At 47.8% G+C, this 16,616-nt stretch overlaps 1 protein-coding gene across 2 annotated transcripts; it reads left to right on the top strand.

Moving 5' to 3' along the window:
- Nucleotides 1-1,225: 1,225 nt before the first annotated feature.
- Nucleotides 1,226-15,416, top strand: LOC117034509 (leukocyte-associated immunoglobulin-like receptor 1). 2 transcript variants are annotated; one of them, XM_033127523.1, is made up of 9 exons: nt 1,226-1,346; nt 1,799-1,834; nt 3,095-3,418; nt 5,615-5,674; nt 13,575-13,685; nt 13,782-13,824; nt 13,903-13,940; nt 14,140-14,180; nt 14,731-15,416. In XM_033127523.1, the coding sequence occupies exons 1-9, from the start codon at nt 1,313-1,315 to the stop codon at nt 14,875-14,877; spliced, it is 834 nt and encodes a 277-aa protein (XP_032983414.1). In that variant the 5' UTR covers nt 1,226-1,312; the 3' UTR covers nt 14,878-15,416. The 2 variants fall into 2 exon arrangements, with proteins under 2 accessions (XP_032983414.1, XP_032983415.1); XM_033127524.1 differs by lacking the exon at nt 5,615-5,674.
- The last annotated feature ends 1,200 nt before the right edge of the window (nt 15,417-16,616 follow it).

Here is a 16,616-nt window from a genome sequence, read left to right as displayed (position 1 = left end):
CATCACCAGTCATGAAGGTTTCCTTCCAGGGTTCCATCAAGGCCAAAGGATCCAGATGCAAGTAGGTGAGCCCACCCTAGGTGCTTTCTGGGCTGAACACCAAGGTTCTTCTAGCAGGAGGAGTGGAGCACAGAGGCGTGGGCTAACACAGACGCTTAGGGAGGACTTTGCAGTTGAACTGGAAACACCCAAAGCAGAGATCCATGGGCATTCTAGGCCCAGTCAGACTCTGTCCTGTAGACCCCACTGCAGACACTCCCGTTTGGCTGAGCCAAGCTGGGGATGCTCAGAAACAGGGGTCTTTGAGACCTGATCAGTTGCTCCATGTAATGAGGGCAAGACCCAGGGCTGTAACATGCAGATGGGTCCAGGGTCCAGCTCAAGAACCCAGTCTACCCACGAGAGTCGACGGCAGGCCCATCACATCCCAGAGGGAGGACTGGTCAACATGGAGTGACCAGGCCAGAGTATCTCTGGAATATTTCAACTATTCTGATGCTAACTCATCTTTTTTTAAAATTGAGATATGATTGACATAGAACATTGTGTAAGTTTAAGGTGTACAACGTATAGATTTGATGCATTTATATTGCAATGTGATTGTCATTGTAGTTCTGTGATGCACAAACGCCATCACCAGCCTGGTCCGGCCTTTCATCCCAGCACCCAGCTGGGTGCCCCATTGGCCCCAACCCCAGGGCCAGGTCCCAAGGTCTCTCCCCAGACTGATCAATGCCGTTAGGATTCTCATATGCTGATGGGCCACCTATTCCTCTGCTTCTAATGCCACTGGGAGAAGGTGGGGATAGAGCCCGTGTTAGTAGGACATTTTCAGTGCACTCTGTGCCTTGCTGGGAATTTAACATGTATCATAACATTAAATGCTTGGAGGGAGAGTTCAGACTTCCATTTTAAATATGAGGACATGTCGGCATAAAGGAGCGTCGTCATGCCCGAGAACAGATGGTTAGGTTACGGGGTTGGGACTGATGGTAAAGTCACTTTGTGGCACAAATCCACGCTCCTCCTTGTCTGGTAGATGACAATGAGGTCCACACCCAGGGGGTTCGTTGGAGATGAGATCGGCCTCACTTGAGCATGGAGGAGAGACATGGAAGCCAAGATCTTCCCTCTGTCTCCTTAGCAGGAGGAGTGGAAAGGATGGGAGAATGTGCTTCCCCTTTGGGTGAGGTAGTTGATGTAGAAACCCCAGGACGGCCCCCGGCCAACACATCCTGTCCTCTTGCGTCAGCTGCAGGCTCCGTCTTTGCACCCACTGGCTCCAGGACGGCACTGGCAGCAGGGCCTGGCCATGGCCCCTCACTCCACCACCGTCCTGGGCCTCGGTGAGTCTGGAATGGAGGGGCAGCTCTTCAGGGACAGAGGGCATGGGACTTGGGGAAGGGTCTGTGTCTTTGTTCAGTTCTCAGTCCAGTCCAGGAGACTCTGGGACCCTGGGGGAGCAGAGTGGTCCCGTCCGGGGAGCTGCCCCCTCAGCTCTGGCCCAGACCTAAGTCTGGCCATGGAAGGTTCAGCCCTAGAAGCTGGGATCTGGGTATGGGGACTAGTTTAGACTGGAAGAAGGACTGGGGAAGGAGTACCTGTTTGGAAGAGGAGATCGGGGGTTTATCTTGAGACTTTCAGAGCAAGGAGAAAGACTGTGCTTAGATGTAATGTTGAGGACGGCGGTTTGGAAGCTATCGGGGGCTCCCTTCCGGCTCCATCAAATGCCCCTTGATCGCAGCCCTGTGAGGAAACCAGGAGCTGGGCGTTTTCCTCACTAGAGCTTCTCTTCCAGTGCTCTGTCTGGGCCAGATGATTCGCATGCAAAATGGTGAGTCTACATTTACAAATTTCGTTTTTCATATATATATATATTTTTAATTTCAGGCAAAATATTATTTTCCTTAGAGTCCTCTCACGGTTTATCTTCAGATAAAATGAGACCCACAGATCTCTTTGTCTGCATCTGTCTGTCCCCACGCTGCCTGACTCACTTATCTGCAGAAACTTTGGCTTTCTTTCACTTTCACAAACACCATTTTCCCTGCTAGACCCTGGCCTCCTCCCCAGGTGACATCTCCCTGTTGAGTGCCCGGCGCCCCCTATCGCTCAGCTTGGGTAATTCACGTTTGGCCCTGGGGTGTCAGCTCAATGTCTCTTCCCTCTGACTCCCAGAGGAGGTCAGCTCTGCCTCCACCCGCCTCGAGATTCCCACACTCACCCGCGGGCACGTATCACAGTGCGTAGCTGTGGATTTGCACAATTCTTTAATCAGCTTCTGTCTTTCAGCCCACAAAGGCAGGGACTGTGTGTGTTTCTCGTGTTTGTGGACCCAATGGCACATGGAGGGCATCAATGACTGGGGAGATAGGAAGTGAGACATGGATGAAAGACAGAATGAATGAATGAATGAATGAATGAACTTTTGTCAGCTCCTGCCTGTCTCTATCCCGATTGTATAACTTTGATGCCATCTTCCTGTTTCAGGGCTACAAACCCTCTCTTCCTCCCCAACCCCTACATCAGCCTAGTGGAGACACATGGGCTTTTCAAAAGCCTCAAAAACAAGCAAATGGATATAAGGCTGAGAAGAAGGTAGACAATACAGAGGGAACAGAGGTGGGCGCTGCACAGAGGACTTGCCCTGGAGACAGGAGGCCCAGATCATTCCTACTGACTCAGACTCCTGCTTCCATTGTCGCCCCAATGACCTGGTCGTCCTCATCTTGTGCCTTCCTCCCAGCCCTCTTTGTCTCCCTAGAAAGTGGCCGAGGGCAGGGAGATTTCACCGGGCCCCCAGGCTGCTCTGACACCTACCACTCCACCCTAGAAAAGTCCAAGATGTGACCAAGACTAGGGGTCCCTGTGTCCTGTGGGGAAATAACTCTGCAGTGATGAGAATTCACACCCACCTAGAATGGGCAGGGGGGCTTTTGGGGGGAGGATAATGGAAATGTTCTAAAATTGGAGTGTGATGGATGCACCACTCTGTACAGTTGCTAAACACATTGAACACACTTAAAATTTGTGTATTGTGAAGTGAGGTGATTTCCTCAGAACGCACCTGAGGTCCTGCTCTGCTTCCTCCCAGGGCTCCTGCCCGCACCCTCCATCAGAGCCGAGCCAGGCCCTGTGGTCCCCCGAGGGCGGCCTGTGACTATCCTGTGCCTGGCCCCTTTTGGGGCTGACCTGTTCCGCCTGGAGCAGAAGGAGAATGTTTTTAACTTCACGGATCAGAAAATCACGTCTCAACATGGATCACCGGGAGTGGAGGCCCGATTCCCCATCCGCGCAGTGAGTGACGTCACTGCTGGGCCTTATCGCTGTGTCTATATGAAAGGGTCTGACTGGTCTGAGCACAGTGAGGCCCTGGAACTGGTGCTGACACGTGAAGATGTCCCCATTCTGCCCTCAGGTTTGTTCCAGGTCCCTGGACACTCTCCCAAGCTGTGTCCTCTGTCCACAGGCTCTCTGCCCTCCTGGGGACCCCCAAACTCTGGCTCCCCTGCCCGTCTGCACACATGTCCCTCAGCCTTCACACCCGGCTCAGGGCCCTGGAGTCCTGGCCCCATCTGGACACCATGATGGCCTGGACACTCAGCCCAGCATCGGGGTGGGCAGGGAGCTGGCCCTGCTGGGCTGGATGGGGAGTGGGCTTCCAGAGATCAGGTGGGGACAGACCCCCTTCAAGGGAACATGTGTCCTTTTGCTCAGGATGGTGTTAAATCCTCCTTTTCCCTGAGCCCCACTCTGTGGGGGCCCCAGGCCACATGTCCCCTGTGGTGCGGTCCACTAACCATTGGGCAAGTCACTTGGTCCAGGGGGGCCCTGACCAGCGCAGGGACGGTGCTTTCAGGCCCCTATGAGCTGAGGCCGTCCTTGCCCTGTGTGTGGTCAGCCCCCAAGATGCTCTAAACTCAGGTTCCATCGGGAGTGCTCCGACCCCCCTGCAGTCCTCCCATGGACTCAGAGGAGTTGTTCCTTGCTGAATCTGGGAGGTGAAGAGGAGCATGGTGGTTGGAGGTGAAAGGGTTGACCACCCATCCAGCATATGTGTGTGTATGTGTGTGTGTGTGTGTGTGTGTGTGTATATATGATATACACACATGAAGGTCTGACAATTAATTTTATGAACTTGTTGCAATGATGTTGCTAAACTTTTTTTATTTCAGAGGGCTTATTCATTATGAATTTGTACCAATGGACAGTTAACCAAGTTTACTATTTGGAAGTGCTGAAAAGGCTGCATGAAAAATTTAGACGCCTTGAACTTTTTGCAACAATTTATGGCTCTTGCATCACAACAATGCACCAGCTCACACAGGGCACTGTCTGTAAGGGAGTTTTTAGCCAGTAAACAAATAATTGTATTGGAACACCCTCCCTGCACTCCTGATCTGGCCCCCAATGACTTCTTTCTTTACCCGAAGATAAAGGAAATATTGAAAGGAAGATATTTTGATGACATTCAAGATATCAAGGGTAATAGGATGATAGCTGTGATGGCCATTCCAGAAAAAGAGTTTCAAAATTGCTTTGAAGGGTGGACTAGGTGCTGGTGTCAGTGCATAGCTTCCCAAGGAGGTGACCATACTTTGAAGGTGACCACAGTAATATTCAGCAATGGGGTATGTGGCACTTTTTCTAGGGTGAGTTTGCAAACTTAACTGTCTTATATATGTAAATATACATATACTGTGGTGAATGTCATAAAGGGAAGCACAGGCAGTGATGTGCACACAGAGGGGCCTTCCCTGTCTCCTACTCCGCTCCATTTATCAGGAATCTCAGGCTGTCTTTTGGGACTGAGTGACGGCCAGATGTGTCCTGTGAGTGGACTTTCAGTGTGCAGAGGGGCCAGGCTTGTTGTGGTGTGGAATTAATCCCTGGTCATTCACAAAAGGTGAAAGCAGTCACAGATTCTACAAAGGAAGTTTTTATTAAAGTTAGGGCAGAGAGAGAATGCCCACGGCAGTGTCCAAAGATGACGCTGCCACAAGTTGTGAGGAGAGAAACACGGGCGGGGTGGGGTGTCGCTGGGGCAGAGTCCAGAGTCTGAGAGTGGACAGCTGCACTAACTGCAGGTTAGCTTTTTCTTACATGGGAAAGAGGAAGTCGGTCAGGCAGGTTTGAGGGCAGACATCCTTCCTGGGGTCTGGTCTGCTTGAAGATGATGTTATCTCCAGACTCAGACTCAGCTATCAAGGTCTGGGGACTTTAATGTGTCACCAGTAAAAACTGCAAGAAGTTGTAGATTGGATTCCAGAGTCTGGTGTCCGGGCGCCTGAGGACTAAGAAATTGCTCTCTTGCAGGTTAGGATGTTGTTACTTAACGAGGTATAGTGGCCTTGAGAAAGGGAACAGGTTCTTCAGTTAATCAGCGAGGGGAGAAACAAAGAGCAAACGGATGAACATCAGGATGGATCAAACTGCAAACAAACTAAGTCTAATAGCAGGTGGCAAGACAGCAGGCTATGCAGTGAGTTAAACTGCAAACTGGCTAAGTCTCATTATGTTATAGATTTACGGAATTTCCCCCTTACGAGGCTGAGGGGGAGGGACCCCAGGCAGCCCTCACATACCTCAGCCCTTCTCCTGCCCCTGTTCACAGGAGTCACCACAGGCGGCAGCTCCGCGCCCCTCACACACACAGCGCCCCCTTCCTCCGCTGGTGAGTAGAGACCTCGGCCTGGAGAGGTTTGGGGGTGGTGGGGGGATGCCTCTCCTGGGGTTCAGGCTCCGGGGCCCAGCCCTCTGCCCTAGGCTAGGATTAGGGACTGTGAAGGGCCACAGCAGGGGGCTGCCACCCGCAGGACACTGGGTGTCACTAACATTCATTTGGACCAAGACAACAGCACTAACATGTTTGACTAACTCTGTGTCAGGCTCTGTGAAAGCTGTTATGCCAACAACAGCCAATGTGGGAGGTCCTCATCTGACCCCTAAGCGCCCCCGCTTCTTTGGATGTGCAGAAACGAAGTTCAAGTTTCTTGCCCAAAGGCACAAGGCTCTGAAGGGGCTGAACAGAGCCCAGACCTCAGGGTTTGTCTGCGGCTCTGCGTCGCCCCCTTGTGGGCAGGGTCCTACCCTGCACCGACAGAGGGATAGAGGGACAGAGGGATAGAGGGACAGAGGGATAGAGGGACAGAGGGACTGGTAGCTCAGCTTCCAAACTCCAACATTAGGGGAGAGAAGGGCCCCCTTGATGGTTATGCTTGAACAGCGACCAAGTCACCTAGATAATGAAGGACCCCCCTCAAAGGGTCCTGAATGCTGTTTAGGGGACACAGGGTGTAAGGAGGTGGTCCAGCTTCATTTTTTTGCATGTGTCTGTCCAGGTTTCACAGCACCATTTATTGAATAGACTGTCTTTACCCCATCGTGCATTCTTGCTTCCATTGTTGTAGATTAAATGGCCATATAGGCATGGATTTATTTCTGGACTCTCTATTCTCTTCCATTGATCTATGTGTCTGTTTTTATGCCAGTACCATGCTGTTTTGATTACTGTAGCCTTGTAGTATAATTTGAAGTCAGTTATTGTTATACCTCCCACTTTGTTCTTATTTCTCAAGATTGCCGAGGCTATTCGGGGTCTTTTATGGTCCCATATAAATTTTAGGATTATATGTTCTATTTCTGAGAAAAACGTCGTTGGTAGTTTGATAGGAATTGCGTTGAATATGTATATTGCCTTAGGCAGTATGGACATTTTAACTATATTAATTCTTCCTATCCATGAACATGATATGTGTTTCCATCTATTTATATCTTCCTTCATTCCTTTCTTCAGTGTCTTATAATTTCTTGAATACAGATCTTTTACTTCTTTGGTTAAATTTATTCCCAGGTATTTTATAGTCTTTGGAGCAATTGTAAATGGGATTGTTTTTTCAATTTCTCTTTCTGATGTTTTATTATTGGTATATACAAATGCAACTGATTTCTGAATATTAATTTTGTATCCAGCTACTTTACTAAATTCATCTATCAGCTCTAATAGCTTCTTGGTGGAGTCTTTAGGGTTCTCTATGTATAGTATCATATCATCTGCATATAATGATAATTTTACTTCCTCCTTACCAATTTGGATGCCTTTTATTTCTTTTTCTTGTCTGATTGCTGTGGCTAGAACTTCCAGCACTATGTTGAATAGAAGCGGAGATAGTGGGCAACCTTGCCTTGTTCCTGATCTTAGGGGGAATGGTTTTAGCTTTTCCCCATTGAGTATGATGTTAGCTGTGGGTTTGTCATATATGGCCTTTATTATGTTGAGATATGATCCCTCTATTCCCACTTTCTTAAGGGTTTTTATCATAAATGGCGTTGCATTTTATCAAATGCTTTTTCTGCATCTATTGATATAATCATGTGATTTTTATTTTTCATTTTGTTAATGTGGTGTATCACATTAATTGATTTGCGGATGTTGAGACACCCTTGCATACCAGGGATGAATCCCACTTGATCATGGTGTATGATCTTTTTAATGTATTGCTGAATTCTGTTCGCTAATATTTTGTTGAGGATTTTTGCATCTATGTTCATTAGAGATATCGGCCTGTAGTTTTCTTTTTTTGTGGTGTCTTTGTCTGATTTTGGGATCAGGGTGATAGTGGCTTTGTAAAAAGTGTTTGGGAGTCTTCCCTCCTTCTGGATTTTTTGGAAGAGCTTGAGGAGAATAGGTGATAATTCTTTTTTGAACGTTTTGTAAAATTCACCTGTAAAGCCATCTGGTCCAGGGCTTTTGTTTGTTGGGAGATTGTTGATTACTGATTCAATTTCCGTTGTGGTAATCAGTCTATTCATGTTTTCTGTTTCTTCTTGAGTTAGCCTTGGAAGGTTGTACGCCTTGGAAGAATTGTCCATTTCTTCCAGATTGTCAAATTTGTTGGCATATAGTTGCTCATAGTAACTTCTTAAAACTTTTTGTATTTCTGCAGTGTCCGTTGTCACTTCTCCTGTTTCATTTCTGATTTTATTAATTTGGGTCCGCTCTCTCTTTTTTTTAATGAGTCTGGCTAAAGGTTTGTCAATTTTGTTTATCTTCTCTAAGAACCAACTCTTGGATTCATCGATCTTTTGTATTGTTTTTCTGGTTTCTATTTCATTTATTTCCGCTCTGATCTTTATTATCTCCTTCCTTGTGCTCCCTTTGGGCTTATTTTGCTATTCTTTTTCCAGATCCCTTAAGTGTGAAGATAAACTGTTGATTAGTGATGTTTCTTGTTTCTTTAGGTAGGCCTGCAAAGCTATGAATTTCCCTCTTAGGACTGCTTTCGCGGCATCCCATAGATTTTGGGTCGTCGTGTTTTCATTTTTGTTTGTCTGGAGATATCTTTTGATTTCTTCCTTGATCTCCTGCTTGACCCCTTCATTATTTAGTAATAAGTTATTCAGCCTCCATGAATTGGTGTGTCTTCCAGTTTTTTTCCTGTAGTTCATTTCTAATTTCATAGCATTGTGATCAGAGAAGACATGATTTCAATTTTCTTAAATTTATCAAGACTTGTTTTGTGGCCTAACATATGGTCTATCTTGGAAAATGTTCCATGTGCGCTTGAGAAAAAGGTGTATTTTGCAGCATTGGGGTGAAATGTTCTGAAAATATCGATTAGATCCAAGTGGTCCAATGTATCATTTAAGGCTGTTGTTTCCATATTGATTTTCTGTCTGGAAGACCTGTCCCTTGTTGTCAGAGGTGTGTTGAAGTCCCCTACTATGATAGTGTTACTGTTGATCTCTGCCTTTATGTCAGTCAGTACCTGTTTTATATATTTAGGTGCTCCTATGTTGGGTGCATAGATGTTTACTAGGGTTATGTCCTCTTGTCGGATTGATCCCTTTATTATTATACAGTGCCCATCTTTATCTTTTAGTATGTTCTTCATTTTAAAGTCTATTTTGTCAGATATAAGGATTGCAACTCCAGCTTTTTTCTCCTTTCCATTTGCATGAAATGTCTTACTCCAACCCTTCACTTTCAGCCTGTGTGTGTCTTTTGTTCTGAGGGGAGTCTCTTGTATACAGCATATACAAGGGTCTTGCTTTCTTATCTAGTCAGCCACCCTATGTCTCTTGATTGGAGCATTTAATCCATTTACATTTAAAGTGATTATTGATAGGTACATAGTTATTGCCATTTTTAAAATTTGTAGATAGGTTGTTTTGATCTTTCTTCTATTTATAGAAGTCCTTTTAGTATTTCTTGCAATGCTGGCTTGGTGGTAATAAATTCTTTTACCTTATTTTTTTCTGGAAAGCTCTTTATCTCTCCATCAACTTCAAATGATAGCCTTGCTGGATAAAGCAATCTAGGTTGTAGGCCTTTGTTTTCCATCACTTTGAGTATCTCCTGCCACTCCCTCCTGGCCTGCAATGTTTCTGTAGAAAAGTCATTTGATGGTCTTATGGGAGTTCCCTTGTATGTAACCCTCTGTCTTTCTCTTGCTGCTTTTAGGATTCTCTCTTTGTCTTTAAGCTTTGCCATTTTAACTATAATGTGTCTTGGTGTGGACCTGTTTGGGTTTATCCTGGTTGGAACTCTCTGCACTTCCTGGGTTTGTATGTTGGTTTCCTTCATCAGGTTGGGGAAGTTTTCAGACATTATTACTTCAAATATGTTCTCAATCCCTTGCTTGCTCTCTTCACCTTCTGGTATTCCTATGATGCGCATGTTGTTGCGCTTGATGTTATCCCAGAGGTCTCTTAGGCCATCCTCATTGTTTTTTATTCTTTTTTCTTTCTGTTGTTCCATTTGGGTGATCTATGCTACCTTGTCTTCTAAGTCGCTGATTCGATCCTCTGCTTCATCTAACCTGCTGGTAATTCCTTCAAGTGAGTTCTTAATTTCGGTAATTGTCTTCTTTAGTTCTAACTGGTTGTTCGTTATGATGTCTACATCCTTCTTTATGTCTTCTCTAAGCTCCTTAAACATTCTTATCACCAGTGTTCTGAACTCTGTCTCTGAAAGGTTGGTTACCTCTGCTTCATTTGGTTCCAGTTGTGGAGGCTTCTTCTGTTCTTTTATTTGGGACGTGTATCTTTGTTTCCCCATTCTGGCTGACTCTCTGTGTTTGCTTTAATGTATTAGGTAGGTCCCCTAGAGTTCTTAGTTCCTGCTAGGTTATCTTATGTAGTATGTGTCCTTTATATTTGACTTGCACTACGTCATTCTTCTCCTCTGTGTGTGCTCCAAAGGTGACTCTTGTGTTGTGTATATTGTCCTGTTCAAGAAGATCTTTAATCGCTTTTTGCTTGTGAGTAGGTGGGGTTAACTCCTAGGCTGACTCGTTGTGAGACTTGGCTCTGCCCACCGCAGGGCGTTCTGCTGCGTGAGGGTTGACCACTTAAATGTGGTTTGGCCTCTATGGGCTCTAGTGCCTGCAGAGAATTCCCTCTGGGTATATGACTTGTAGGTCAAACCCGGTAGTACTCTGGTTTGGTCTGGAGTTGGCCTCTGGATATGTTGAATCTTGTTTCTCTTAAGCTTGGCCCTGGTAGGGCAGTTTCAGAACAAAGCAAATCACCAAGCACAACAGCAACAACAACAACAAAGAAAAAAATCAAATACATTCACATGTAAAAACACCCGATAACCCCCACTCGACACAGGCAAAGATATCAAAGATATAAAGACAAAGCAAAACAAAACAAAGCAAAACAAAAGCAGTGCCAGTCTTAGCTCAAGCCCACCAAGTAATGTCCAGGTTGTCCTCTGCTGTACCAAAGAGCCCCCTGCTTATTGCGCAGGCAGAGCTGGTCACCTGGTGCCCATAGTGACTTTGGGGCTGTAGATTTAAATGCGTGGGCCTGAGGGGTCTGGATGATAGTTTTTACAAAGTCAGTGCAGTTTCTGCCCTTGCCTGCACATATGCATGCTGAGAGTAGCACCACCAGCCCTGTGTCCAGTACTCCTGAGTCTTAGTGCACTTCTTCAGTGTGTGTGTGTGTATGGGGGTGGTGCGGGCGGGAGATTTCTGAGCTGCTGAAAGCCCAGAGCTGCGTCTGCCTTACTGCTGATCCCTGGGAGTGTCTCTGCAGTAGCACTTGCCCTGCCCTAGGCAGGCCAGAAAGGGTGAGGGCTGGGGATGGAGGGGTCTTCTCTCTCCCAGCCCAGCCGCGTGTCACCCTCTTCCCGCAGGCCAGAAAAGGTGGTGGCTGGGGGTGGAGGAGTCTCTTCTCTCCTAGCCCAGCCAAAATCGCACACTTCCCAGTCTCCCTGGGTCAGGGCTGCCTGTCAGGCTTCCCAGAGCCTGAGCACTACTATGGCTCCTCTGTAATCTGACACTACTCCTCAGTTCAGGGGCCAGTTTAAGTCTCTGGAAGGGCGGGGGTAGGATTGGAAGAGCGGGGGGGAGGGGCCCAGGTATGGAGCCTGTGTTCTTTGTCCGCCCTAGGGCCCACTAGGCGCCCTCCCGGAGGGAGAGATCAGCCGTGGGACGCAGGGAAAGAGCCCACCTCCTGGTCTCTGTGCTCTCCGTTCCGCCCTGGGATCCCGTGTGTGCCTGGAACTGCGGGTGCCACCGCGGTTTTTGCTGCCGCCGCCAGCCGGGACCCCTGGGCGGGCCGGGATGCCACCGCGAGCCCACGCGTTTTCACTCCGCTCCCTTCCTTCCTTCCCCTGCTCGCCCAATTAGCCCAAATAGATAAGTTTTTAAATGACATTTATTGGGGTGGCAATGGTTAGTAAAGTTACATATGAAAAGATGCTCAACACCACTAATCCTCAGAGAAATGCAAATAGAAACCAAAGAGAGATATCACCTCACCCCATTCAGAATGGCTATGATCAACAAGACAAATAATAACAAGTGTTGGAGAGGCTGTGGACAAAAAGGAACCCTCATGCGCTGTTGGTGGGAATGCAGACTGGTGCAGCCGCTGTGGAAGGCAGTGTGGAGGTTCCTCAAAAAATTACGAATAGAATTACCATATGACCCAGAAATCCCTCTCCTGGGTATTTACCTATAAATATATAATTTACAATGCAAAATTTCAGATCTATAATCTACATTTTGTTACGGTATATATTTACATTGTATATTAACAAAATATGAGTAATGTAATTAATATAATAAAATGCATTCATATATCATTTCAAAGGAATATAAAGTACATTATTATATATTATGTTATACATTATATTATGTATTACTAAAATTAACATATGTAAATGTTAACATAAATATTACCATATATTATATAACAAATTTGTAATTGATATATTTTCTATAACATGTACTGAAAGTTCTTTTAAATTACATGCAATTTAAATTATACAAATATAAGTTAAATCACATAATTTAAAATTTATATTTATTATAATTACATATTAAAAATATTTATATAATATGTAATACAACTATATAAATACATTGTAATGTACCATACATATTACACATAGATTGCATATACATATAATTTTAAATTGTAGTGAAAGTCATAAAAGGAAGCCCAGGCAGCAATGTATAGAATAGTGGCTGGGTCCTGGATTGTGGACCGAGCACAAGGTGCTGACAGAGGGTACTCAGGGAGGTGAAGTTTCCTGCCTTTCTTAAAGCATATTGAGAATTCAGCCCCTGGACCAGTGGGAGGGGCGGGGGCTCCGTTCTAAGAAAGGGACCACGGAGGCTCCAACCCTGTGTGTGGAGGAGCCCCCAGGACCTCCGTCTGACCACCTGTGAAATACGAGGTAATGCGCACTGTGCAGAGGAGGTGAATGGTAAAGGAGGTGATGGATGTACAGTACATGCGGCAAGACCAGACCGTGGCTGGTGCTCCATGAACTCACCGGCTACCTGCAGGGGCAACACAAGGACGTCCGGTCTGACTGCCTCACTCACAGAAGGGCAGTTCCACCCTCATCAGAGGCCGTTGTGATAAACAAGAAATCCGAGCTGGGGTTCCTGCACTGGGGTTGGGAACCCAGAAGGAGGTCAGCAAAGGGAGGTGCCCACTCCCCATTCCTACTGAGTGTCGGTCTGTATGAGATGCCAAAGGGTGGAGGGCAGTGCTTCCCACACAACCTCCTGCAGAAAGGAAATGTATGTCTGTGCCGTTCAGTGAGAATGTTATTACCCAGGTGTGACCACTGAGCCCTTGAAATGCGGTAGGTGCAGCTAAGGCTCTGAGACCCCTGTGGGAGGACCGGGAGACTCAGAGCCTCCTCTGTCCAGCTTGGGCCTTTGACCCGTGTCCTCCTGATTCCTCACCCCAAGAGACACGCAGACACGTTCATGTGACAGTAACAATCAGGTGAGTGATGGGCAAGAGGAGCACGGACCATGGACCTGGTGTGTGCCTCTTGGGGACGGGGGGCAAAGAGTGGGCTTTGGTGTTGGTCAGATTCCAGTTCTGTCAATGCCCTGTTGGCAGAGGATGTCAGCATTCAGGACCCCGGTTTTGTAACATGAGAATAGTGATTCCCATGTTGCAGGACTTCCGTGCACGTGAGAGATTGTATATGTGTGTGTGTACATGACAAGCACCCAGCATACGCCTGGCATGCAGTAGGTACTCAATCAGTGCATGCAGTATTGATTCTCTGGTTCCAACCCCCTCCTTCCCAGGCCTGCCGACACAGTATGTTTATGTTCTCACTGGGGTCTCCGTGGCCTTCTTCCTTTGTCTTCTCCTCCTGGTCTTCCTCTTACTCCACCGTCAGCATCAGAGAAAACACGGTAGGTCTCAGGGACAGGGTGGGGTGACCTGGGCGGGCTCTTTGGGGTGTTGGGAAGACAGCCCCCCTCCTAATTCACACTTCTGACTGTCTTCAGGGCCCCTCAGCAACAAGGGTGAGGAGCAGAGGCCCCAGGAGAGGTGAGGCCCTGGGCACGACCCCCCGCCCAGTCCTCTTTCTCCAGGAGCCCCCTGTGCTCACTTGTTCTTTCCACACAGGCTCAGCCCAGCTGCTGACATCGTAGAGAGGACACCAGGTAACGGGACAGGCCTGGGAGAGGGGGAGTAGGCATTCAGTGCCATTCAAGATGTAATGGGGGGAGGAGGACATTTGGGAATATTCTGTGATGCATGTACAGATGAGGTCGGGGATGAAATCTGAACCTGTGAGGTTTCAGGCAAATTTGCCTTTCAAGTTCCACCCCAGAGAACTGACCATTGTCCTTTCCCCTCCAGATATTGCCACAGTTGATAAACTTCCTGAGAAGGACACCCCGGTAAGTCCTTGTATTAGTCACCTTCTGCTATGTAACCAAGTTCCCCAACTTTAGCAGCTTTACAAAATTATCTGTTTCTTGGACTAGAAATTTGGAAGTGGATTTGCTGGGTGGTTCTGGCTCATGGTCTCTCACGAGGTTGCTGTCATGATGACCAGGGCTGCATTCATCTGAAGGCTTGACTGGGGCCGGAAGTTCAACTGCCAAGACAGAGTACTCTTAGGGCTGTGGACAGGACGCCTCAGTTCCTCTTCCCACGAGCTTCTCCATGGCAGCTGGCCTCCGACAAAGGGTGGGATCCCAGAGAGGGAAGGACAGAAGCCACAATGTCTTTTGTGGCCTCTCCATGGAGGTGACATTTCTCACTTCTGCTGTATCTATTGGTCACACAGACCAAGTCTGATTCCACGTGGAAGGGTCTACACAATGGTGATTCATCACAGTGGTGGAATCACAGGGGCAGGGGGTGCACCTGGAGGCTGGCTGCCACCATCTTCCCTTCCCACAGTGCCCTCCTCTCACTCTCGGCCCCACTGGGTCTCTCCCTCAGAGCCCTGCTGCAGGAGACACCCAGGAGGTGACATATGCCCAGCTGGACCACCGGGCCCTGACACTGAGGGCGGCCAGAGCTGTGTCCCCACAGGCCACGGAGCCCACGGCTGATTCCAACACATATGCAGCCCTTGCCAGACACTGATCTCAGGCCCACTTGTATTCTGCACCTAGAGACACAGGAAGTCGCTCTTGAAAAAGTCTGAAGTAGCCACTTGGAGGGCTTCCCTATGAAACCATCCCTTCCTGGAATGTCCTCCAGTCAGTTCTCCTGGAGACAAGAGCTGGAGTCTGGAGACCTAATCAACATCTAGGAGATTCATTAACCAGGCAGCCCCTCCTAGGATCAACCAGCTCCTTGGAACCCCCATGTAGCACTTGTTTCCGGAGACCCAGCTACAGGTGCTGGTTGTTTCCAGACACCCAGCTGCAGTCACTTGGCTGTTTCCAGAGACACAGATACAGTCCTACAGTCACCCAGCTGATTCCAGACATGCCCTGTGAATCCCCAACTTTCCCCAGAGACTGTTTTAACCATTTTCTTCTCAGCTGATTCTGAGGACCTTCCTCGAGTCCAGTTGTTGACCTTGAACCTGGGCTATACTTATGCAACTCATAGCTGGGGCCCTAATTTTCTGAATCCTGCTTCACCCTGTTCATCAATAAATGCTTTCACAGACCCAACCACAGCAGCCCTGCATGAGGAGACGGGGTACACAGGTACTTCTTCCCCAGTCTCTGCCTTCACAGATGCTCAAAACTTAGTGAGGGAAAAAAGACAGAAAAAAAGTCATTGGTGTTTTCCGATCTGAGTGTGGGTCTCAGGGATGAGTGAGGGAGACGTCTGAGGGGATGTGTGGCTGGTGAAGGTGCAGAGTGTACACCCCACCCACCCCACATACATGCACATGGACATGGATGCATGCACTCACACACGAACACATACCTACACATATGCACACACTGGTACAAAAGCACACACACACGCAGATGTCCATGAATGCACGAGTGCACACAAACATGCATGCACACACTGTATAAACATACACTTGCACATGCCCATGGATGCATGCACTCACACACATGTACACACACCTACATGCATACACACACTGGTACAAATGCACATGCACATGCACACACCCATGAATGCATGCATGCACACACTGTACAAACACATACATACACATGCGCCCGTGCACACTCATGGACACATGTGTGAACTGGGCAAGGGTTTGGCAAGGCCACGACTGCACAGGAGCGGCCCTGAGGCCTTTATCCCACTCGGAGGAACATGGCAGTTCCCACTTCCCAGCCACACCCTGGGTTCATCCCCACCAACGCCATGCATTCTCCAAACACAACAGCACCCACCCAGCTCTCGGACACTGTCCTTGATCTGACTGACCTTCACCCCTCACCTGGCCACTGCCCTCCAAGTCTGGGATTGGATGCTGTTCTTCCCAATAAGCTGGCAGTAAACTCCTCCCCTACAATGAGAGTATTAATTGCCTGTGGCTGCTGTAACAAATTACCACACACTTAGTGGCTTCAAACAACACAATTTATTGTCCTATTGGTCAGAACATCAGAAGTCTGAAATCAGTTTCACTTGCCAAAATCAAGGTGTCCGCAGGGCTGCACTCCCTCTGGAGGCTCCAGAGAGAATCCATCTCCTTATCTTTCACAGCTTCTAGTGGTTCCTTGGTTTGTGCCCCCTTCCTCCATCCTCCAGGAGCACTGCAGCTTCTTCAAACCCTCCTCTCTGACTAGGACTCCGGCTTCCATGATCACATCTCCTTCCCTCTGTCTCTGACCTCCTGCGTCCCTCTCATAAGGATCCTGGTGATGACATTGGACCCACCTGGGTAATCCAGGGTCTCT

Source organism: Rhinolophus ferrumequinum, chromosome 15 (assembly GCF_004115265.2).
Source record: "Rhinolophus ferrumequinum isolate MPI-CBG mRhiFer1 chromosome 15, mRhiFer1_v1.p, whole genome shotgun sequence".
NCBI lineage: Eukaryota > Metazoa > Chordata > Mammalia > Chiroptera > Rhinolophidae > Rhinolophus > Rhinolophus ferrumequinum.
The sequence above is the reverse complement of the archived record's forward strand: the minus strand, read 5'-3'. Positions and strand labels throughout refer to the sequence as shown.